The sequence below is a fragment of the Notothenia coriiceps genome, unplaced genomic scaffold (genome assembly GCF_000735185.1).
Source record: "Notothenia coriiceps isolate Sejong01 unplaced genomic scaffold, NC01 NC01_scaffold00037250, whole genome shotgun sequence".
In the NCBI taxonomy this organism is placed as follows: Eukaryota; Metazoa; Chordata; class Actinopteri; order Perciformes; family Nototheniidae; genus Notothenia; species Notothenia coriiceps.
Window position 1 is genome coordinate 10,328,414 of NW_011369951.1, and position 25,502 is coordinate 10,353,915.

General features: G+C 39.4%; 1 protein-coding gene and 1 long non-coding RNA gene across 3 annotated transcripts in view; one reads left to right on the forward strand and one right to left on the reverse strand.

Moving 5' to 3' along the window:
* LOC104966907 (uncharacterized) overlaps positions 1 to 10,175 on the forward strand; it is a 19,175-nt gene extending 9,000 nt beyond the window's left edge. The window contains exon 3 of the long non-coding RNA XR_800696.1: positions 10,164 to 10,175. This is a non-coding gene — a long non-coding RNA (uncharacterized lncRNA). The remainder of the gene's footprint in view (positions 1 to 10,163) is intronic.
* On the reverse strand, positions 2,404 to 25,284 carry mphosph8 (M-phase phosphoprotein 8). 2 transcript variants are annotated; one of them, XM_010796250.1, is made up of 14 exons: positions 25,020 to 25,284; positions 22,008 to 22,169; positions 19,887 to 20,951; positions 19,249 to 19,345; positions 18,868 to 19,128; positions 18,177 to 18,299; positions 17,496 to 17,584; positions 7,718 to 7,858; positions 6,936 to 7,022; positions 6,223 to 6,377; positions 5,107 to 5,258; positions 4,658 to 4,782; positions 4,455 to 4,538; positions 2,404 to 4,016 (listed from the first exon to the last, which is right to left on the reverse strand). In XM_010796250.1, the coding sequence occupies exons 1-14, from the start codon at positions 25,122 to 25,124 to the stop codon at positions 3,975 to 3,977; spliced, it is 2,688 nt and encodes an 895-aa protein (XP_010794552.1). In that variant the 5' UTR covers positions 25,125 to 25,284; the 3' UTR covers positions 2,404 to 3,974. The 2 variants fall into 2 exon arrangements, with proteins under 2 accessions (XP_010794552.1, XP_010794551.1); XM_010796249.1 differs by lacking the exons at positions 2,404 to 4,016; positions 4,455 to 4,538; positions 4,658 to 4,782; ... (2 more) ...; positions 6,936 to 7,022; positions 7,718 to 7,858 and adding exons at positions 9,003 to 12,183; positions 12,874 to 15,190.
* Positions 25,285 to 25,502: the final 218 nt, after the last annotated feature.

Sequence of the window (25,502 nt, forward strand, 5' to 3'; positions counted from 1 at the left end):
TAGTAAAAATGAAAGCACACACCTATAATTCAGGATGTCTCCTATCAATGGCAATGATAATAATTAATATTTGATCAAGGGCAGTGAAAATATGACTTCTAAAAATAAAGTGGTCTTGTGGCTCAACTTGCCCCGGCTTAGGGATAAATTGATCCAGGTCAGGGGGTAAATTGTACCACTGTTCAAACCTGGGCATACCTGTTCAAACCTGGGCATACCTACAAAAAATCTTAAAGGCAATTATAAACAATAAATAATAAACCAAATACAAGTTTAGTTTTTCAAATCTTTTTAATATAAATTTCCATTGAATTGATTGATTTTTTTTTTAACATGTTAAAAGGAAAAGTAATCGTACAAATGGTGATACAATTTCGTACATTTTACCAATCAAACACAGGGTAAATTCAACTTTAAATGTAGCCTACAATGAGCTCTTATTATCAACTTGGCCTACTTTCATTCATTTCTCCATTGAAAAACTGGCTCAACTTACCCCAAGGCCCATGGTTCACTTTACCCCATAGCCACCATTTTAGAAAAAATAGCCTAGCATTAAAATTCAGAGTCATCTTTAGCTTAATGATTCACATGGTGAAATACGCTGCCAACACATCAACATATACAATATATGTGTTTAAACCTGGATACATTTTTTTTGACATGACAGCCGATATAACTGACATCTAGAACATTTACTTTGACAAGCAAAAAACGTTTTTTTGTCAAAATGTTTACTTACCAGTCCAGCATCTCTCTTTCACAGGCAATGAGAAATGGGAGGAGCTTGCATAATTTCTGGTCACAACTATAAGGCGTTGCCTGGTTACAGGGGGTGGTTCAATTTACCCGCTGGCTCAACGTACCCCCTTCTCCCCTACCACATGATGAATTGTTGCAGGCAGAGAAACCAGTGTTGAAATGTATGTACACGTTTTTACTTAGGATAAACCCATGATAAAACACATTCTTGAAGGTGGGGTAGGTCATTTTGGAGAAACCAGCACGAGTGCGCTCGAATTTGAAAATACACAGCCGGAAAAAATCTGCCACTTCCTTACAGAGCCCCTCCTCCAACACACACGAACATCAGGGCACGAAATAAGTTTGTGCACAGATGGAAGGCTGACAGGCAGGTAGACCATCCAGTTACTTTAGCCGGGCCGGCTTCCACAGATGACATTTTTGTATGGATTTTTTGTCAAAGGCATTGCTATCGGGATGTTAAGAGCATTCCATGGAATATAACAAAAAGTGTATCTCGAGCCGGTTTCTCAAACTTACCTACCCCACCTTTAAGTTAAAGCAGTGACTGGCTGCAGTATTCTGTACAAACAACATTTTTGATCGACCTTTCTCACACACACAGTAGGCTACATGTCCATTTGCAGGGTCATTCACAACCGGATATTTGTAGAAGTAAAATATGTGTACAGCATATTCTAAAAGCGAGACGGTTGAGTATGTTAAGGAGTGATGGAGGATTGGCTAAAATAGTAGTAGGGTTGTCTCCACTTGTTCTCATAAAACTGTTCACATCGCTTTTAAACAAGCAATTGTTTAACAAGTGTTATCTCAGCTACAAGTCCTGTATGTTATATTGTGTGTTTGAAAGCTTTAGGTTTAGTTATGGATTTTCCTCCCACGAGTAACTTTCTGTCTTTTCTTTATTAAGATCCCTATTAGCACTAGCATGAGCACTGGCTATTCTTCCCGGGGTCCACTGACTTATATTCATTTCCATGCATTGGGTAAATCAATAAGCATACAAAAGCAGAGGACAGCAGTTTAAAGTGCAGAAAAAAATGAAAATGATGCACTTTCATATTGATAATTTTTCTTTAAACCAAAAAAACAATAACAATGGCAGATGAATGGCTGTTATTTCTTATACAGCTCAGGTTTCTGGAGCATCCGCCATATGCTTGTTAATATTACATTGAGCTGTGACGTTGGGTAAACACGAAGTAGGCACCTCTATAGAGAAATATATGAGAATAATATGAATAGAAAGGTATAAAAACAGGTTGCAGTGATACAAAGTTAGGGTATTAAAGTATCAAACTATAGCCACCTGGATGATGTGCTGTATGTCGACTGGCTGCCCTTTATTCATAATACATTCAGAGTTTTTATACTAGAAGGTAAACATAAAAAAATCGTACATGTTTATCTGCATTACATTATTGAAACAGCATTGATTACAGGTGTCAACATTGTCTCTGCTAGCTGTAACTTCAGTAGTTATGTTTCTTACATTTTTAAAGTTTTCATTGAGACAACACCACAGAACAGGACGCACGCCATTTCAATCTATGGACTATAAACTCTGAGGCCAAGATGTACAAAGTTGGCATCAAGCTGTTGGTTGGTAAAAAACGGAAAATAGTACAAATGGGTTTATTTCTTCTTAACGTTTTTAATTTTGACAAGACAAGGTGAAAACTCTTGATATCAAGGAAAGCATCGACAGGGCTCATCCGTTTTGTGTTTCTGACAAAAACAGTGGTTCATTTAGCACTGCAGACAGACAGAACACCGACACAGTTTAACAGCATTGTTCAAATCTTTCAAAGACAATATGCTGACCTAAGCTGAGTTCATAAATCACACTGCTCAAAATAAGACGAATTCTCACATTTAGGTTCGAATTTTTACAAAATGATCGTCAGAGTCCAAGTGTGTCCATCTAGCATGGAAACACTTGGTAAAAATGTCTCAAATAATCGGAAACTAAAAGGCTGCTAACAATTAAAACCTCCTAACTTTTGTTAGCAGGGTGGTTGATCTAAGGTTTAGCCCTTATAGCGTTTGACTGTACGCACTAAATAACTTAAGCCTCTCCTACAGGGGCACATACAAAAAGCAACTAAACATTAGCAGTCATCAGATGACATTTGAATAACTGTATATATGAATATATCTATATAAAGTATGTACAAACCAGAACATATAAAAACAGGAACTCTGTGCATGGAAGGCAAAAGGACTCTTTCTTCATTCATAAAAAAAACACTTCTATCACCTCATTCTGGGGGATTCACCTGTTGAAAAGGGTTGCAAATGAGATACTGGGTTGGAAGAGGGGGATCAAACCCATTTTAAGGATGTACATAAATTATGTGTTGATCAGGAAATGTAAGTCAGTGTTTGTGATAATAGCATGTGATGGAAAACTGGTCGTGGATACTGGGAAACAAACGGCTGTTGTAAATTAAGGCTGGCATCAAATATGACATCAAATGAAAACCACATTTGGGTGTAGAAATGTACAAATAAATGTGAGTTGAATAAAGCAGTTCTATTTCTGCAAAAACAAATCTTTATAGAGTTTTGACACTGATAAATCCCTCTGCAAGGGCAACACTGATCCACAGGTGAATATCCCGAATTAAGTCCTTAGTAAAGTGAAAACATTAGTGGGAAAGCATGGACCATTGAAAATGTTACAAAATGGAAACAAAAGTGACGGGAAATCCCCTCTTGAAGCACCCACAAACATTCTCAATCTGCACACAGGCTAGTTATACAAACACACACATCTATCATATCCACGCTGACATCAAGTAGAACTCTGGGAAAGGCACGACCCGCGGAGGGGCTTTCTTTTTTTGGGGAGTTGCTCGAAAGAGAGAGGAGGGAGTTTCTGACCGAGTAGCGATGATTCCACCAACAAATGGACGGGATTTTTATCAAGCTCTACTTGAACTGTGGAGATCCTCAGTGTTGGATAAGATGGAGCAGTAGTGCGGACTGGATTCAAATGTCATCAATTTGGGAATTGACACTGACGTCAGAGGAAAGCCAGCTTCTAATTTCACTTCACGGTGACGAGATCCCAACGATCTCCTCCTCTGTGTGTGTGTGTGTGTGTGTGTGTGTGTGTGTGTGTGTGTGTGTGTGTGTGTGTGTGTGTGTGTGTGTGTGTGTGTGTGTGTGTGTGTGTGTGTGTGTGTTGGTGACCAGAGGGGGCGTTATGGCAGCTGAACTCTGTACGCGCAGATGAGTAGCTTGACCTGCAGAAAGAAGAACGATATAAGAAACAGTTAACAAAAACGGTTCATACCAATAAGACTTGGCCCTTTTTAGCCTCTAAGAATTATACATAATAACAATGATGTATACAATGTCCATAAAACAAACTCCAAATAACAGCTGGAGCATTATTCACTTCTCTATGACATTACACTCTATACACTATTTTCACAAAAATTGGCTAAATACACAGCTTCTGTCTCGTGTCCTGGACTTTGATTGGTCAAGAACGCTAATCTAACGTAGCTCACACTTTCAGACACTTGTTTCTACCATTTTTACTTTATTGCAGCTTTCGAGAGTACATAACAATTCTGTAATTACTACAGTCACACAATTATAGAGAGCAGACAGTTTCATGAGCATGATTCAAATTGTGTGTGTGTGTGTGTTGTGTTGTGTCTCTGAATGTGTGTCACCTTGGCTGTTGGCGCCTCTGCTAGACGAATGAAGAGTCTGTTGATGCCTGGAGCCGGGCTGAAGGAGTAGATGAAGTGACTATCCTATAAAGAAATGTGGAAAGATAACTATTAATTTACAGTAACAGGGAACTAAATGCATGCAAAGCTCTAAGGTGTTAGTGCAGGTGTAAGTCATTCTGATCCTCCTGCAGCTACTGTACCAGGAAGATGGGCAGCTGGAACTTGTCGTTGAGCACGACGGCGTGAACGCTGCAGGGTCCGCAGAGCCGCGCCGTGATCTCATTCAGGAAGTTGGCGTGGAAGATGAAGAGGAGGATGCCCGAGCCTGCAGGGGAAGAAGGACAGAGGTATTGTGGGAGAGGAACATTTAGTAAGGATAAAAAAGATGGAGGTCTAGAGAGGCATAGAAATGAATATGTCAAATGGGTGCTAAATCAATAAGATGATGTCTCGTCTTATCCTATTGAGAAGAAATCATAGATCAATATTCACAATTGTGTGGTCTATAATATACAATAAAAAAAAATCACACACACCAACTCTAAATTCTCTGAAAACCTGATCTTAAACGCAATATCAGTTCAAAATGAAGGTAGTGGTTTGCTTTTTACATCACTTTATAACCTCCAAATGAAAGGGTGTGTTTTACCCTCTTGTTGTGGCTGTGACTTGAAGCCGAACTCCAGCGAGAAGTCGGGCCCCTCACAGAGCCGGTGGCAGGCGAGAGGGAAGACGGGCTCCAGCAGCACCAGGCGAGACTCAAAGTACGCTCTGATGGCGTCCTCCGCTACACTGGCCAGCCTGAGAGACAGAAACAAACCGTCACTTTACGGACAAAATACATCATGAACACACCAAAATGAAGGGATTCTATTTCATTTGTAACATAATGTACCTGGTAAAGCCAGAGGTGTGAAGTATAAATACTGCGTTACTGTACTTAAGTACATTTTTCTGGTGTCAGTACTTTACTCCACTACTTGAACTCAAACACCTGTACTTTCTACTTCTTACATGTTGAACCCAAATACCTGTACTTTCTAATTCTTACATTTCCCAAACAGGCTGGTTCCTTTAGTTTGAATGTGTGTTTGGTGGCGTGATCATTATTATTTAGAGTCATTGCGTGCCTATTGATTTGAACACGATCCGTGTATCCATCATTTCCTGGTCTTCTCTAAAGAAGAGGGACCAATGGAAACGTTGTCATGTTGCCGTTGTTCAGCATGGAAACATTCATTAGCTAACAATGACATTATTGTTCTATTAATATAAAGGGAGGTCAGGTACTCTTTAAAACAGCTGCTAGTTAGGGGACATCAAACGGCAAAACATATTCAGTTGCCAGTTACTTCGGCAGTAGGGCAGGGATATCTAGACACTTTCCAAGGTTTGACATAATTAATTGTGCTACTTTTAAAGCAAGCAACGATGTTTTCAAATCTGTAATAAAAAATCTCTGCCTTCCTGCCGTTGCTACGTTTTTCAAACGGTAACAACGGACTATTTTTCTTAGTGGATGCATGTCAATTTAAACCAATACATATAAGTATTTTTTAAATCAATAAAAAAAAATTCTAAATCCATAAAAGCATTTAAATTAATATTGGGAGTCATATGGTTACTTTGTTGAGAACGTGGCCATGTAATAAGCAGGATAATGTGCAGCGACTTGGTCATTATGGGGAAAATACATAGTGTATTATCTTACATAGTGCTTTGTGACACACCAGGAATCATTACAGTATTCTAATGTTTGACTCACATGCTGACGTGGTCCTTGATCAGGTCGCACACCATCAGGTTGTTGCCCAGCTTGGCGAAGTACATGGCAGCGGTCTTGGTTTTGGACATGATGTTGCAGTCCGCTCCGTACTCCAGCAGGAGGCGCACTACGTCAGCGTTCCCTCTTTTGCAAGCCTGCAGTGAAGGAGAGGAAATATTTACTGAAGCAGCCTGTGTCCCATTTACAGATCTTACCACTAAATAATAACTGAGTACAAGAGCCTGAAATATTCTTGTTCTGGTCTTTATTTTTATTTATTTAATTTAAAAATGTTCTATTGTAAAAAATGTATGGACGGATTATTGGCGTAAACTATTTCATTATGTATGAAAAGAAATTAATACAAACGTAAAGAACAACACAAATATTCTTGTTCTCGTCTCATCACCTTTACCTTACATGTAAACACATTTCAATCAATCTGGTTTTGAGACTTTGATTGCAATCAGTAATAATACTATTAATAATCGACTATGTATGCTTAACAATTGACATTTCTAAAGGACCTATATTACATGTAAGACTTTTATAGGCATATAATAGATTTTAAGAATTATATTTTCAAGCTTTTAAATTACTTTTAAATAGTGGTCGATGTTGCTTGAGACTGATGTGTGGTGTAAACGGTCCAACTTGGGTTGTTTTAGTTGTTCTGAGGTGTGTGTGTGTTTATTTGTGAAATGCAGCATTACCTTCATCAGGGCCGTCTCCCCACTGAGTGTCTGAGCGTTGACGCAGGAGCCCGCCTCCAGCAGGATAGCAACGGTTGTCAGAAAGTTCTGACAGAGGATAGAGATTAAGGAGAAAAAGTGTGAAAAAACACCCAAAAAGTGATGACGGCAGATGATGTTAATACGATCGCCAACACATTTTCTGAAATGTGTGAAAACTGCTCGGGAAGATGAAAATAAAACTTTTTTTGGGTAATGAAATGATTCTGCAAGTTTGGCTGTTGTGTGCGCATGTGTGTATTTTGAGTCAACAGTTTAAAAATAAATGCGATTATCCCTAAATCAGATTCATGTTCTTCCATCACTTTCTGAAGATCAAAACCTTGGCTTATGGACAAGAGGCAGCATTATGATTCATTTGGAGTTGTGTCTCTGGCCAACTTATGAATGATAGTCTAATCTTTATTCTCCTCCAGTTCTGGATGGAAAAGTTATAAATGAAATATAGCTGCACCAATGCACATTCTCAAATATTGAAGTGACTGTTATTTTGTATATATTGACTGTTGTGTTTTTATTTAGGTCTTAATGTGCGCACATGTAAAAATGTGTCTTTGATTCTGTGTTATATATATATAAATATTTGCACACATATTTTTAGATACATTTGTTTTTATATTTGGGATTGTGGGAAACGGTATTTCGATCTCTCTGTCTGTACACACAAACTGGAATATTGACAATAAAGTTGACTTTGATAGCTTCATAGAAACATTCTCATTTGAGGTCAAATGCACCGTTACCTTTTCAGCAGCGTGCATCAGCGCTGTGGTGCCGTTCTTCTGTCGTCCGTTCACCTTCACCCCCTTCCTTATCAGCAGCCTGAGGATGTCGTCCTGCCCCCCCACTGCTGCCAGCATGCTCAGAGACATGCCGCTGCTATCCTGCGGACCAACAGACAAATATAGAGCTACATGTCACAGACGTATGTGGGCAATCGGCAACTGTGGATTTTTAATTAGCAAGTTTTCAATTGTGTAACAGCTGGAGAGGGGGAATCACTTAGATGTAACTAAAAGAGATGGATTTTGAGGTATAAATATATCCCAATTTTAATCTTAATCTCGTTTTGGACGGAGACTCACCACCATCTAAGATTTATAATAGACTATGGCTTTTTTTCTTTTCACATTCATGACATAATGGGTCAAATTTGCTTTATAAAATTCTAAATCAATTTCCGTTTTTAAATAATTTTACATTAATCCTTTGGTGGAAATTCAAGTTTGATCAAATGTGCATAAAAAGTGTAAAATAAGTGTTACGGTTTTTCACTGATATTGTTATTTTAAATAATCAAAATCATTCAAAAAGTTATTTTTCTTTTAAAAAATTCCATTTAAAAAATAAATAATAACAAGCAGCCTGGTACTCTCTGGAGAGGTCGACAGACAAGAAAACAAACATTCACACGCGTTTCATTCATCTCGTTAGGCAATTAAGTCTAGTCTAACCTGACTTGCATGCCCTTATACACACACAGGGGAAGCAACTGCAGGAGCGCGCGCGCGGGGGTGGGGGAAATCTTCTTTCCCTGAGGTGACAACCCTGACCCTTTAACTTGGGTCAGCAAATGTTTGTGTGATTTTATTTACTTTTGTACTCAAATTTCTTAATGACATTTCTTGACAACTATTTGATGAATTGCAGCGTAATTAATTAGCGACAGTAAAGGTCCCCTGAGGATAAATTGTAATGATTTAGGTCATCAAGGCTTGTCCTTTAGCATCACAAGCAGGTACAAATATTCAATAATTTCCTTTACATTTATCATCATTGGATTGGCACAACATTTTATACAAACGTTCATACTTACCAAGACACAAGTCCTACGAATCCTGGCAAATGCTAGCACACTAAACAAGATCATGAAGATGGCAAAACATTATACCTGCCTTTCACTAGCATGATAGCATGTTTACACTTGTTTTTTGAACACATAGTCTTTTTGATAACAAACTCTTTAAAGTTTAAGTCAAGAAGCATTTTATTGTACAAGCTGGGGTTATAAGTTCCTTACAGTACTTGATCATAAGCATTAGGAGAAGGCAACATAATTACAACAGGATGAAGAGTAAAACGCACAGTGTATTCATACAATGACAATGAGAGGAAGTTATAACTATACAGGGAAATGTTGCTTTGCAACACCAAACAGCAAGTGTAGCGTCTGAATGAAAATTAAACATCTGTAGACACTACTGTATACCGCAACTTTCAAAAACTATACAAGGAAAACATGTTAGCCGTTGGTGTGAATGAGCTAACACGGGTCACATGATAGGGCTCTCAGTCAAGGTTTTGTTTGTCTGACTCAGGGCTTTGGGTAAAAAAAAATGGTTACTCTAAAACATATTCACTACAGTTGGTATTCAGAATCACACAAACAGCCTTGGTGCAATCTGAAAGTCTAAACCATAACTTTAGCTTCCTGATCACAAAGACATTTTTAAGAAAGACTGCAGAAGGCATGTTCTTTTCTGGTGTCCTAATAAGGACAGACACGACTGACCAGACCAAACATCAGATTTAAACCTTTAAATGGCAAATAAACACTACAGTGACAATGATTTAAACTGAAATGTGGCTTGTGACCAGCAATCTGCTATTGACAATGTGGATTTCAGGTTGAACCTGTGTTCAGTATTCTGCTTCAAACCTACTACATGGTACGTGTTTGACAGGAACAAAGTTCAGCTTAAAAATTAAATGTGTATTTTGTGGGCAAATAAAACACCGTCTTTCAGTCAAAGGTGATAACGACTATATTAATTTACTTGACCTTTAATGTTATCCATTGGGAATCAAAGTTGTTTTTTTAAATTGTCTCATTTTTATTCTGGTTATACATTTATTTAAGGCAATCTGATTTTGGCTACTAGATATCAATATCCAGATAGTAAAAGCTTAAAAGGAAGTAATACATCTTAGACAAATGTAGTGTATAAACCTCAAATCAGAGTATACGAAGTATGATAAAATACTCAAATGTTCCGCACCGTTGCTGTAGTGATACAAAAATACAACAACCAAAGCTTACAGCAGCTTATTAATAAACATACAACAAAACTAAAAACATGAAAAAACATTATTAACAAGATTCATGATTAGGTGAGAGGTATACACATGGAGCTCCTAATTCTCTAACATCAGCAGGGAAGGTATGCGATTACTGCTGCAGGCTATCAGGGGCCATCTACAATATAGGCTACTGGCTAAAGAAAGAACACGGTACACTTGGGGCAGGCATTTGGGAATTATGTAAAGCAAATCTACCCACATCTATCATGTTGGAGGGACTGGATGCAAATACTGCTGGTAGGTTTTCAATTTGTTTTATGATCATCAAAATCCATAAAAACGCTACTGAAAACAGTACAAGCAGAAAGATAGGTGTTTCAGTAGGTATTGACGTAAAGAAGAGTAAAAATCCCTCTGGAAATGTCTCACTGAGGCTACCTTTGCTCAGTTTCACATATCATAGCGTGTTTAGGTGCCACAGTTCCTTCATCCCAAAGCCAGTGACTAATTGCAGGTGGCAAATCCTGGAACAAATTAGGTTTACATTTACTAGATGATCACACATCTAAATTAGAGCACATTCCAGAGATCAAACCCGTGATGATTGGACAACTTGACAGAGGTACATAATTGACTGTGTCACATATGTAATCTAACCATATCAAAACATTACCATCAGCCTTTTTCTAAAGCCAAAGCTACAGTACAAACGTCCTTAGTTAGACCCATTTAGCGTATAGTCATGCAACAGTACCAATGGACATGATTCTGAATACTTTGAACTTTAAACAAAAATGTGACTAAAAGAAAGGCAGGGCAGACACCAATTCACTGCTGAATTATTAAGGTAAAAGCTACAGCCCTCGCACGCCTCTAAAATCACTTAGTTGTTTTTTTTGGAAGTCCATTTGAAATATTTACAGGGACATATACACAGGACCATCCCACTCCGTGTGTGGATTATTTTGTGTCTCTGGTTCCTGTCCTTCACTTGGTTTGCAGGCCACAACATGCCCTCTTCTTTTAAATGACTGAATTGAGTTATGTACAAAATACTTGACATCCCTCCATGTTCTGCTGTTTAAGGCAGGTTCGGCAGCTAAACATGCATCACAATCCTTTTTGCCTGGCACTTTCACAAGTGTACAGAAGTCTCCCATCTGATGCCTCACAGCATCCTGCTCCTCCTTGCTCCACAACCTCTTGTTTCTCTTTGGAGGCTTGTCAGCTGGACTGACTTGTCCTCCTGCACTTGACCCACTTTCTTGTCCAACTGGTGTTCTGTCAGAAACACCCGTTCTATGGACTGTTGGGACAACCTGAGCAGTTGTAGGAGCCCTAGGTGGTGATCCTGTGGGGTACCCAGGTGTACTGACATGGTTCAAAGGTGTGAAAGAAGAAACAATTGGCCTATTTCTGTCATTTATTGGTGAGAAAGCAGTGGCCATGGGTGCAATTGTGTTCAATGGCGTGAATGTAGGAACCATTGAAGTGCTGGGGACAGTAAAGGTGCTAAAATGAGGAATCATGGTTGAACCTGTATTGTCCTGTGGTGTATACACAGAAGATGCTGACATACTTGTGGCATTCTGTGTATAAGAAGGGGACAACGGCATTATGATGTTGTTCTCCGATGTGTATGCAGGAGGCATTAGTGCATTTGTTTTGTTGTGTGGAGTAAATGTAGGAACCACTTGTGTATCAGTAGCGTTTAATGGTGTGAAAGTTGAAATCAACTGTTGACTTGTAAGGTTCATGTCTGCACTAGTAGAACATAAGGAAGCATACGTTGAAGTCATCTCCTGGGAGAAATTGGTTGGAGCCATTGTCATACAACCGCTTTCAGTCAGATGATCTAGATTCACTGTTGTCAAATTAGACACAACGTTCGAGTCTTCCAAATCTTTCTCTGTGTTTTGGACTCCACCTTTTGAACTCTCAGTTAAACTCCCGTCAGATTTATGGTGGGTACTTCTCCTCCGTATTGTCTGTAGTGTGTTGTGTACGTAGTTTTTGACGTCGGTCCAAGATCTCCCACAAAGATCTGGTTCAGCAGCTATGCAAGCATTGCACTCTTTTTTGCCTGGAACCTTTAACTCTGTGATAAATTCACCCAAGTAACGCTTCACTGCGGCCTGCTCCCACTCACTCCAGGGTCTTCTCTTTAAGGCAGGCTTCTCTACAGTTCCTAAAAAGATAAAGTGTATCATGGTTAAACAAAGGAAATAAAGAATGCATTAGTCTCTACATTTGAAGTGATAGACTCAAGAGCTTGACCGTTCATTCCTGATCTTAGAAAATGGAAGATTTTGTTTAATTGGCTATTGTTTGTATGATTGAAGTTGATTGTTCTGGAGTATTTGTTAGAGTGCTTTTTAGCAGCGTGGGGTGTCTTGTTTTCTTATGCACCTCAGAGTCTGAGCGCCCTAGTTTAAATCATTTTAACTCCGAGCAGAAAAGCTTCTGACAAGATGGACCCTCTGCGGTGGCTTACTTTCAATGTCTTCCTAGGCAATCTGCAAAACATTTGATCAAACTGTGGCCTACTTTCTAACCTTAAGGCGACTGACTAGCTTTTAGCCAACATTGTTTTACCCTGTTTGTTAGAAACGTAATGCAGAGGCCAAAGGAAAGGTGATTTGGTGGTTCAAAAAAGAAAAAGCGAAGGCTTCTAGTTAAAAAACTAAAACAAAAAAGGCAGTTAAGCTATGAAAAGTAAAGACTGTCAATTGTTGTTCACGAATTAACTGTCAAGTTCTGGAAGTGATCACAGGTCAATCTACTGATAAATACAGTGTAGTAGGTTAAATACAGATTGGAACACCAATACTTTGAGCCCTTGAAAATCAAAGAACACATTAATGCAAAAGGTACTCACCGTCACTTGCATTGGTAGGTGGACTTGATGGAAGCGTTCGATCCATTTTGAGAAGCTGTTGGCTCATTTCCTCCAGTAGTAATGCATTTTTTGAGAGACTGTAACACTCCTGGCTACTGCTTCCCAACATCTTGGATACTTGATCCACTTCGTGTTCACTCAGGCTCATGAGCTGCCAGCAAAGGGCAATTTGCTCTCTTAATGATGAGGACAGAAGGGCTTCAGGGTTTTTTACTCCACATTCCATTGCAGACCTTCGGAAACAATCCAATGCTCTGATGAAGGACGGACCTTCAGTCCGTGCAAACAGGTATGGGTTCATTTTTGACACGCCCGCTTGTTCTCTATTTTCAACGAGTAAATCGATTGATGAAACCATTTTCTCCGTGAGCAGAACCAGCATGTTCCTCCCGAACTGACCTTCTAGTTCTAATCTGGTGAAACTGCTACCAAGGTCCAGCTCCAATTTAGTGCTTTTTCTAATTTGATCTGCAGAGGGCATAAATGTTCCACAACTCTTCTTATCGTAACTTTGCAAAAGCAATCTACCAATATTTCCTACCCGTCCTCTGTTGAACAAACACACATCTGCAAGGGTGGCCTCGCTGAGCTTTTTCCAAGTTGACAAATTAGGACTTTCTTTCAGCTCCTTCCTTGCTTCTTCTTCTTCCCCCGTGATAAACGTGTGGAGTTTCATCAGATCTTCCGTCACAGTTGATTTGTCTACTTCCACTTTCTTAACGTCTTGCTTTTGGGATAATGCAAGAGCTTTGCGAGAAAAACACTCACTCCACTTTGTATCGAGAAGTTGTATGAACTTTCTTACTTCAGTTTCTGTTTCACTGTCCTCTGTCATGCGGCTTTCCCCAAAAGCTATTTCTGCAGCACGTTTCAGAGAGTAGCGAATCTTGGAGACGAGGGAAATTGTTTTAAACTTACTGGAACTGGGGTCAAAGCCACTTAGTTTTTTGGCCCCTTCAATGGCTAATCCAAATCTGGATGGAAGGCATATTTCATGCAGGTACTTTACGCTGCCATCAAGCTCATTTACAGCGACCACAAATCTACCTAATTCCCTCATCTTTTGTGCAATATAAGCAAACTGAGACTTGTCATGGTCATACTTGGCAGACAATGCATTTCCATATTTACAAATAAGGGGATCGTTTCTAACATGCCTTGAAATGTCATCTTGATGCATGATGTGGATGATTTCCTCGCAACCACCAATTAAGAACTCTGACATTGGAAGCAGGCGGGATGCAGCACTATGGACTCTGCTTTTCTTAGTTTTATCAGAAGATTTCTGATCTCCCTTTCTGGCCTTACATGACCGCTCATGCCTCCATAAATCTGTTTTGCGATAAAAAGCAAAGCAGTGCTGGCAAGGAAGGAAGTCACGTACTGATATGCTGGGATTTTTAACCTGTTTCTTGGTGACAATTTCCCCTTCGCCACTTTTGAGAACTTGGCAATTATGTTCATAATCTCCTTTATTTCGAATCTGGTCAAGTAGACTCTGTCTAACTCTGGAACCTTTGGGAAAGTGTATTGCATGGGTAACATCTGTTTCCTCTGCATGCCTTCTTTCCAAGTGCTTTGCAAGTTGGGTATAAGCGATTTTGCAATATAAACAGAAGTGCTTTTTACCCGGCTCTTTTTTTTCCTCATCCACAGCAGGAGTGAACTGAATAACTCTCTTACTGGATCGTGCTGGTTGTTTTCTCTCCACATATCTTCTGCGACGCCATGGTCGCCTTTTACGAATCTCCTTTGTGCTTGACCGAAATGTATCTTTACCATCTGTCTGACCTGCCTCTGCCTCATCACTTGAGCCATTTGAGTCCTCAGGGGCAATGCCATTTTGTTCTGTATTGTCATCGTTTCTTGTAAGCATCCCTTCTGCATTTGTGTTATCTGAATGAGCAAAGTTCAAACTCATTTTACTTGTAAAACAACCATTTGCGTCCTCTGACATCTCGTCTTCCTGTGTTTGCTTCTGGTCTTCCTTTCCTTGACTTTCCTGCTTGGCAGCAGAATCAGAAGCAGCACTTTTTGATTCCGTTATATCCTTTTCACCATTTGGGACCAGTTCATGTTCCCTGAATGTCACTTGCTCAGCATTTATACTGGCAGAACAGCTTGGCATTCTTTCTACCTCCATACCTTGTGGGGAATTCTCTTTTACTCTTTGAGTACCCTCGTAATTTCTGGCACTGTCAAGGTCAGAAGTCAACCTAAGAGCATCACCCGAACTTCTCTCTTCAATCAAGCTCCTCTCGCCTTCAAATGACCTCGCCTCACCAATAGTACAAGCCTGCAAGAGAACAAGTATATGTAAGACTCATTGCCAAATCAGATTCCATGTATAATTTACAGAGTGAACCTAAAGCACAGACCCATTCAATGTGGGATAAATAAAATAAACGTATATTTTAGTTTGAATTTTGGCTCTTCATAGGTTTGAAAGTCAGGCAACTCGTTTTTGGTACCGTCTTTTAAACATTCTTTGCACATTTTCAAATGCTTTTTAACGCATAAGCACCTTGGCTATGCCCCACCAAGATCCAGGCTCATTCAAACACAAGTCAATGTGATGGCCACACATCACTTTTAGACCAACATCGGTAACAAAAGACCCTTTGACACCTCTCAAGTCTCCAGTACAAAAACCACATGTGACCCATTCGAGAACAGTTAATGGCTTTATTGGATCAAGCATTTTGATATTGTAAATGTCTAACCAAGTATATGTAGTCATGGCATGTTGGATGAAATGCTACATGAAGTGAACAGAATAGGCACTGACGCTAGACCTACATTGAATTCTTGCATTTAAAGAAAACATATTTTTTATGTTATGAACAGCTTTTAGGCTTAGCATAGCAGTTTCCTCCAGTATAATATAAAAAAAATGGGTGACTAGGTACAGATGCAAAACAATTGAATGGTGTTCAGCCATTTTAAGATGTAAAAAAAACACATATATATATATAATGTTGATTAAATGATAGTACTGGTGCATGCTGGCTGCACATGTTGTGTTATGCTAATGATTATGAAACATCTGAGAGCATATACAGTAAGTACCTGCTTCATAGAGATCATCTTGTCCCAATACTTCATGTTTTCAGTGTCTTCTTCCATTGTTGGGTTACCTGCAAGGAAAGATGACACAACAGTCTCTAATGTGTACATATCATCATGAATTAATAATGTTGAACGAATAAAGTGTCCAAGTTATCAATGTACAACTCCACTAGCTGCTAACATCACGTGTTATTAGAGCAATGGGCAATTTACTTTGGTGAAGATTCTTGTTAGCTTTTATAATCTTCTGCCCATATTACAACAATACAGTTCACGTTGAAAGTAATCAAAAAACATGATATGTTTAATTGAACTTTTATTAACCACCACAAAGTTTTCCATGCTTAAAAAAAACAAAATTGTAATCAAACTAAATGGCTACATAAAAGAATATTCACAATATTGAAATATCCCTCAACATATGTCAAATATTTAATTTGATAAAACATTTAATGGCACACTCTTACCTGGGTTTGTAGCAGAAGTGAAGGTGATTTGGAGTTGGTGATTGAGAATATCTTGAAGCATTCAATTATTAGTAGACATGAAACCGTTAAGTCTGAGGTTTGAAATGTTGAAGAGAGAGATTCCTTGGTGCACTGTTTACATTTTTTTTCATAGAAGCGCCGTTTGGGTTATTTGTTTAGATCCTTTAGTTGTGACGGTATGAAGTCATTTCTATTTGACGTGTACAATTATTTTAGGGTGTCCTCAGATATTCCAAAGAGTCTCCATAAGTCTTCAAATGTAGTCAAATCACAAATACATGATTTTATCTGAGACAGAAACAATGTCGTAAAGAACATCTTTTGACGCGATGATCCAAGATGGTGGCGCGCAAAGACGCAGTGATCCAGCGCCTTTTTTTTCTCTTCGAGTTCAATTTGGCTGTATCATGTCACCTTAAAATAAAACTAGTAAACAAACACAATGTGCTGATCTAACCCTCTCCCACCGCTACTGACATTTCACCTTCATGTTGACAGTCGCCTCAGCTTGTCAGTAAATTTTAACGGTTTGTCAGCAGTAGCCTGACACCGCATTGGGCCGGCAAAACCGGAAAATCTATCCAACTCTAGTCAAAATGAATAGGAGGATTTGTGCTCAAAAATGTAAAAAATGTCTCACGTGAGGACATTGCACATGGGACAAAAGCAATTCTTGTTCAACCGTTGTTCGTGTGATATGGATCTGAAACCGTTCTACAACTTTGCTTCCATTTGAGCAAAATGTAATGTAGTTCAACTCAACGTAAGTTCAACATTTTGTACGGTGATGACATGGCCGAGCAAGTCTTTGACCTTATTTGTTTTTTTTCTACACACACACTTCCATACACACTCACACACATACTGGGGGCCACCAAGGTGCTAGCTGTAACATTTTTTAAATGTGGTTTTGTCTTGAAATATCAAGAAGCTATATCTAAATAAAATAAATAACACAACATTTTTTTTTAAATCGCAGATTGGTCAGCTGATTGTTTTATAAGATGAACAAAAACAAAACATTTTGTAAGCGAAGGAACATACCTCCTGGTCCAGATTGTACTCCTCTTTGGAATTAAGAGCCAACTTTACAGCCATGTAATCTCCACTCTTCACAGCTTCCCGCAATTCACCTGACGGAGACAAGATGGAATTTGAAGATGTCAAAGATACATATTGTGGAAAAAAAAAAAAAAATTATATGAACATCTTTTAAAAATTTAAAATAAACATGAGGCCAGACCAGAACCGTTATGGTATTTTTAAAATGTTACTTAATGATTTTATAAGCAGGAATGTAAGCATTACTTTTTTGTTGAAGTTCTTAATGTTGGCCTGTTATGTTTGTAGTTCATTTTACATTACATTGCATTTAGCTGACGCTTTTATCCAAAGCAACTTACAGTAAGTGCATTTGACCAGGAAGAAACAAACTTGAAGTACATCAGCTTTCATTGAGCCAAAACATTTCAAGTGCTACTCAACTGGCTTTAGATAAGCCAGTCCTTTAATAGTATACAAGCTTTGTTAGTCATTTTATTGCTCAAAGTGGAGTCGAAAGAGATGAGTTTTTAGTCTGCGCCGGAAGATGTAATGAAACTTCAACTGTTCATATTCAACGGTTGGCCTTCAATAAATGTGTTCCTGAAAACTCCTTGACTGCTTCTAGATAGCAGCAGCAGCGTCTCAAATGCCAGTGTCTGAGATGTGAATGGAAATACTCACTGGGTGATAATGGAGGACCTGACAGGATCTCGTCGTCTCCGTTCAGATGTTTCTGGAAGTCATCCAGCGTCATCCAGTCCAGGTTCAGGTCCATTCCTAGACTCAAAGTGGCTTGGCCCTTGTCTTTAAAACACACAATGCAGAGAGAGAGATACTTCATTAGTTGGCAGCTTGAAACTTTGCAAACTGCAACTCTGAAAATCTTCCTTACATATGCTTCGAACTTCAGTTAGTGTTTGTAGCAGGGATGGAACGATTCATTGTTTTGCAAGTCAATGTTATCTTGTAAAATGTAGTTTTTGGTGAAAAAATAAAGTTGTTTCCAGGAGAGGATAACATCTTATAATGTCCATGTTCTTTCAAGTTTAAGTGCCCTGTGTTTAGGAGGAGGCTCTCGGAAATAAAGAGATTTAAATAATAAACGTTTTACTTCCAAAATAGCTCACAAGACATTGGTATTACAGTCCAAGTTTGCTTTGGATGGTTCGGTTAAAGTAAAAAAAAAAAATGTTCAAGTTAAAAGTCATACATTTGTCCAACTTAAATCCTACCTCTGAATTATTTCAATTCTGAGGTCAACCGAAAATGGACATATCAAAGTTACAAGATTGTTGTTTCATTATGAATAAAAAACAATTGGATATTTGTAAGCAGCAATGATCACATTCTCAGTGGCCAATCAGATGCATACCAGATTTGTCAGCGCCCCCCGGTGGGTCCTGGGAGTCCTGATTGTCGTCACATGCCATGAAGAGCCTGGTCTCGCTGTCCTCTCTCCTCTTCCTCCTGTCCTCTGCAGGAGGCTTCCTCTCCCAGCCGGGCCGCTGTGCCTCCTCTGATCTCTCCTTCCTCTCCCGGGAATCTTCTCCAGGCTTCTGCTTTGCTGGAGTGTCCTCTGCTTCCCTCTCCTCGCTGTCCAGGCTGAAGCCAAAGCTCTGGCCAGGTCTGGAGGCTAAAGGACAGCAGACAAGTCGTCATATTTCTTGGGCTTCAAAGTGCCTCAAAAGGCATTTACACAAAAAACAAGACATAAAAAACGAAATGTCTTTTTTTGTGCCGGTGTCATGCATACCCTCCGATTGCTTGTTCTTCTCCGTCTTCTCGGACTCTGCTTTCTGAGCAGGAGACTCTTTGGTTGCCTTGGGGATCTTCTCAATCTTTCCTATTAGCTAGAAGTGGGGAAAATACAATGTTAACAGCTTGTAGTTCTTGGAGGTAAACTCACCGGAGTAGCAAGAACAGCGCAAACATGAATGGTAACTAAGGTAAATGAGAAGTTCAAACATTTGACAGAATTATGACAACTAAGGGTATTGCTTATTCTGAAAAAAATATGAATGTGGTCCTCTCCTGACTTCCAAATGATTCACTTTTACTATATCGTTTTTCGAACAGAGGCATTTTATGCACTTTCTGTTGCTACGTCCGGCAAAATGTGCGTATTATTACATGTTTAAGAAAGCTTCATGAAGGATAAAGGCCCAGGACGCAAGCAGTGATGTTACATCTCATTACCTAAATCAATCATTTATACAACTTTTATCAATAGACAATTTTCAAAGAACTTAAAAGCATGTATGATGTGAAAATCTCCATTTTCCATGTGTGGCTTAATGTTACCTTCCAGAAATGTTAATTAGATAAAGTGTGTATGCACTTTGGTCAAATTAAACATGCAACCCATTTGAGAGAGAGAGGGAGAGACTTCACCTTTGTGGGTTTGCTGCTGGTCTTCTCTGGGGCGGTCTGATGCCCGGGCTGCCTGCGGGGGGCGCGGTCTTTGGCCTCGCAGTTTAACAGGAACTTCTCAAACAGATTAGTGGAGCCTGCAGCGTCCTTCGCTCCCAACGGCTCCTCTTTAGCCGCCGCCACCTCCTCCTCCCTCGACTTGAGGCCGACTGCGGGTGTGACCGAGGAAGAGGAGGACGATGAGGATGTGGAGGAAGACGGGGCTTTGGGGGGTGCGGGCGTGATCTCCTGCCCTTTGCTCTTGGCTTTCTTGTGAAGGGTGGAGCTATCGCTAGAGTCCGAGTGCAGAGCGGTGTCCTCTTTCACTTTCGAGGTGAGGCTCTTCAGTTTTTGGAGGCTGCTTTCTTTCTGAGCGGCGTCTGGCTTTTTGCTCCTTTTCTCGTGGATGAGGTCTTTAATGCCCTGCAGCTTCACCTCCAGCCTCCCCTTGGTAAGTTTGGACTTGTCGTCAACGCGGGCTTTTTCTGCCGGCTTTGTCACGGTATCCGTTGAGGCATTGTCGTCCATCTGGGACTCTGATGGGCCGTCGCTCTGGTTCTCCTCCAGCGGTGCAGCGGCCTCATCTTCAGAGGTTTCCACCTTCCTGTCCTTCTTCCCTTTCCTCTTCTTCCCCTCCTCTACCTTGTCCTTCTTTTGTTTCCCTCCCTCTTTTCCCTTCTCCTTCTTGTGTTTTTTGGAGGGAACAGGCTCATCGTCCTCATCTTCAGATTCAACCAGACGCTTTTTCAAATCAGGCTTTTTCTCCTTTGCAGGAGAGGATGGAGTCGGGGCTTTCTCTCCTTCTTCTTCTTCCTCTTTGTCGGTGTCTGGTGCCGGGATCGGCCTCAACTGCTCCTTCCGTTTCTCTTTCTTCTTCTTCTTCTTCTCCTTTGGAGGTAGTTCCTCTTTTAGTTCTTCTTCTTCTTCTTCTTCTTCCTGTACCCTTATCTTTTTCTTCTTCTTGACGGGTGCCTCTGTGGGACGGTCTTTGTCACTGTCGATGTCTGAGTTTGCATCGAACAATTCGCTCTTTGAAGGCAGAGGTTTCTATTAGAAGGACAGATAAAGCACAATAAGATTTAGATATTATATTTGGCTGTCTAGCTTAGGCAACATGAATTTAAAAAATACTAGCGGCTGAAATCTTCAAAGGGCTCCACAAGTCTAACGGTCTACTCTCTGATCATTTCTCAGATAATCTTCTTAGTGAACTTAATCCTTTTGTTGTGTTCGGGTCTCCCGTGACCCGTTTCAACTTAAAATGATATAATAACTACGCTCTAGTTTTTTGTTTGTTATCGGAACAAGGCTTCATGATATCCCCCACAACAGCTATTTAAACACTACAAAACTGATTTTTACCATTTTAGCCAAGTCTGAAGGTCTCTAAAAAAAAAAAGCGTATAATTTGGTGTTCGGGTCTGGGAAGACCCAGCAGCATTGTTGGGGGTGACTCGAGGTCAAATTTGGCCCAATCAAGATTCATCTTTGACTTTAGACACCACACCCCCTTCATCCACTGGAACAATCATTTTTCGCAACATGCACCAGGTCTCCCCTCCCTCTGCCCCTCCACCTTTCTCAAAGTATATGTACACTAACACTTGAACACACACATGCACATGGGCAATATGTGGTGTAATGTGTTTTGGGGACATAACATTAAATTACAACAGGATTGTAAGGTTATGCATTATAAGTTAGTTATGATGTAGTTCAAACAATATTGGATGATAGTAATTATTTTTGTGTGTTTTGGACTGAGATAAATCATGGGTCAAAATTGATCCGCGAACACCATGAACGGTAACAGCTTTGGAACACAACACAAGGGTTAAAACCCAGTGTTTTTCTGAAAAGGATAGCTATATATCTATTCTCGCTCAGATATTTGGTATATAAATATCTACGTATGTGTTTTGGACACATTTCTTGGCAGTGGGGAGTTCAACAATCTATCTCAGTTGGTCATGCCAACAAGCCATAATCAGTAATTAGGGGTAATACCGTATTGCTTAAATGCTGTTTCTAACGCCTGTCTTATTAATACAGTGAATATAGTATCAGTGATACTCTGTTTAGCAGACAGTCACTTAGACGTACCGGGGGCTTCTTGGCTTCTGCCTCTTTCTTGATCTTGATCTCAGCCATGTTCTTCTTAAAAGCCAAGAGGACCTCACGACAGTCCTCCAAGTGGGCCTCTGGCTCCCAAGTGTCATCGTCCGAGCAGTAGTTCTTCCAGCGGACTCTGTAGAGCACTTCGCCCTGAAAACAGAAAGAGAGGGATATGAATCTCCAGCATTCAATCAACATCAACCTGACAGGGTGGCTGGTAGCTGCCAGAATGTATCTACCGAGTAGTTTACCAGCTAATCTGATGATGGCTTCCTGTGATAAACATTGCAGACAAGCTAAATACCATTTTTAACTGAGTATTTTGAGGGAGGACATTTTTATTTTACTCATTCATTTTTAGTTTTCATAACAGTGTCAACAAGTGTTCATTGGGCAGAAAAAGTGGAACAGTAAGATTTTAAAGGCTAAAAAGACAACATTAAGTGCAACCATCAAGAGATCAAAGAAAAGAGAGAAAAAGTGTGCAACAACATGGCTTTTATTGTGGAGTAACCAGAGGAAGTCTCCTAGTTATAGTATTTGTTTGACAAACAAGAATAATCTCGATTTACGTTAAGATTTTTAAATAATTTTTCTATTTAGCCGGGACAATGTCTTCATAAAGGGGGTGGGTTAGTTGAAGGGCTGCAAAATTAATACTGAGGCTATAACATACATCAAATGAGAAAGAGTAAAAGTAATTAAGTGAAACAACGTTCTTAATCTCTCATGGATTTAAAGACATGTCCCAAAAACTAATCGGTAAAACATGTCTTTGAAGGAACAATCTTTCTCTGATATAGCAAATTCGTGCAGTTATCATATTGATTATCTTAGCACTGACTTTAGATATTGTGTTCCATTTATTATGTAAACATGCATAGGTTTCCTCTTCCCCCTTACTTCACACATAGATAAGTATGTCTGCTTTGGTGCACCTTCTTCACCCACAAACAGTTAGTGTATAGCCCTTTATAACTCTAATCCATGACATTGGGCTCCCATGTTGTGCATCGCTGCACCAGTACATAAAGTGTCTGTTTTAATGGCTGCATCTTCATGTAGAGCTGCCAGCAGGCAAGGCTTACTTCCTAAATGTGTTTGTTTTCACTCTCCTCCGTTTTTGTGAGCCTTTCTACACAGGTGGCGCAAACCCCTTGAGGCTCTAAAAAGCCTCTTTAAAAATTGGAGACCAGCACTAAGCCAAGTGTGTTAATAACTCACTAGGGATCCTATTAGCTCCACCACCTCCATGACCATGTGATCCTCATTTAGCAGATTCTAGTAGTCCCTCAAGTCTCCCTACATAGCAGTCCCTTTAATCTGTCATTGAGGTAATTCGCCTTCAATTTGTGGTTCTTATTATGTGGTTACAATGCAAATCAGAGCATGATTCCTTTCACTTTCTCCAGCTATTTGGCCAAAATGGGTTTCTCCTGTACGATATGTTGTTAAACATCAATTTCATGTGTATTTAAATCGATCAAGAAATGCGTTAAGTCAGTGTTTGAAGTGATGCTGCATAATTAAAGTTTTATAATGATAAATGGTTCAGTGAGGATGGCTCTGCAGCTGGAGATTTGTTTATTTGTTGCCACTGTGAATGTGTTACAGGTTTAAAAATAGCTTACTCTTGAGATGTGGAAACTGAATTTAACAGTACATTTTTTGACAGAAACATGAATACAGTTTTTGTTCAGTTGGATACAACAATTTAGCTGCTACTGAATCAACACTTTGCTTATTCCTGATTCTCGTCATGAAAATGCAAAAACTAAATAAAAAAACAATAGGAAAGAGCTCAGTTAAGTGAAATCATTCCAGAATAACAATGTTCCTCAAGCATGAATACACTTATGTTTATTTGTAAATCTCATAAAGGAATTTGAGTGTGTTGAAAGATGGGGAAAACGTTTAAATGACCGTAAATAAAACAAGTTGACCGTGAAGAATCCTTTAAAGTTTGTAAGAAAAACATCAACTTTTAATCACTGGGAGTATATATTATATTTAAGTGTGAACAAGTTGCTTTGTAAACCTAATGCAAACATTTAAATAAAAACGTGTTCATTCTGTGTTTTAAATGTTTCTTTTGGGAAGCACTTTCTAGCGGTTTATACAATTAACTTTATTATTAAATATGAAAAAATAAAACACCTGTCCCATGGTTAATGTGTGTTCTTTTATTATTAAAAGTAACTTGTTTTTTTAATTATTCTATAAAATATCATAATGTTAAGATAATACATGCCTAGGTGGTAAAAGTACTTAGGCCAAAGTAAAAGTACCAGAGAGTAGGGATACAAATTACAAGCAATCCAAATGTAGAAAAGTATCAAAATATATTTAAAGTAAAAGTACTCATTCTGCAGATTGGTCCATTTCAGAATAATTGAATGATAAGAATAAATACATGCCAATATTCATCTTAGTACCTCAAAATTGCATTTATGTATAGTACTTGAGTAAATCGACTTAGTTACTTTACACCACTGTGTGTTGTTCATTATCATGCATTGATGCATTTCTCTTTCAAAACACACGTTAGTGATCTGTTGTCATGCCAATAACGGCGTAACGTCAGCAGCCGTTAGTAAATACACATCAGGAATTAGGCTAATTTATAGTGCTTACCGCTGTGAAAACTCCCTATGCAATATGTTTAATGAACAACAAAATCGGCAATACTCTGGGGAATTGTTTTTATTTAGCTATGCATGTGCATAAGATATAAAAAAGAACTGCAAGCTTGCAGGGCGGCCGTCCTTGGAGGAGAGCGATGTCCGCTCTCCTCAAGGGAGAAGTTGTGCTAAAAAGCCCGATGCTATATGTGCACGAAAATGCCATTTCATGCATCAAAATGAACTTGAAATACACTGCAGACAGGTGTTAAAGTAACAATATGTGTCTGCATATTGTTGTAGGTGAGCTATGCACAGCAGGAGTGGAGAATATAGCAATGCCACCATGTTGTTAGCTAGTTAGCTTAGCTAGCTTTACCTCTTCCACCCGCATGTCGATGATCCGCTCCACTTCGTACTGAGCCTCCACTTCCTCTTCTTGCTCGCTGTCCGCGGTCTCTACCTTGTCAGCCTCCTCCGCCATGGCTGCGGATTTGTTTAAAATTGTAAGATTTTTTGGATCCAGGAGTGGTGAAAAAGGCCGCTTTGGCTGTGTTCAGGAAGCAAAGTGTGTACCTGTGCTGCAGCAGCACCGCCCGTTCTTACCACGCAGCGATGCATTCAATTGCTGCCCATAACCTCACAATTCACAGATCTCACTTTTACTATTTGAATTTAAAACAGTTTTTGTCAAAGCTTTCAGACGTAAAAACGCTACATGCTTCACGATACACAGCACTCATTCAACCAATAAATACATTGAAATAAAGCAGAACAACGCGATACTTATCATTTAACACAGGCCGATTCGTTCAACCACCTGTGTCTGACAAAGTTAACAAGTTCCCCTATAATGACATTT

What these genes read in the sequence shown, in the direction of transcription:
- mphosph8 (XM_010796249.1), bottom strand. Translation starts at nt 25,124, where the DNA reads ATGGCGGAGGAGGCTGACAAGGTAGAGACCGCGGACAGCGAGCAAGAA. An exon ending in GAAGAACAAGCAATCGGAGG is followed by an intron (nt 19,129 to 19,248) that starts GTATGCATGACA and finishes GCTGTCCTTTAG; the next exon opens with CCTCCAGACCTGGCCAGAGC. An exon ending in AGTACAATCTGGACCAGGAG is followed by an intron (nt 15,191 to 17,495) that starts GTATGTTCCTTC and finishes GTTCTCTTGCAG; the next exon opens with GCTTGTACTATTGGTGAGGC.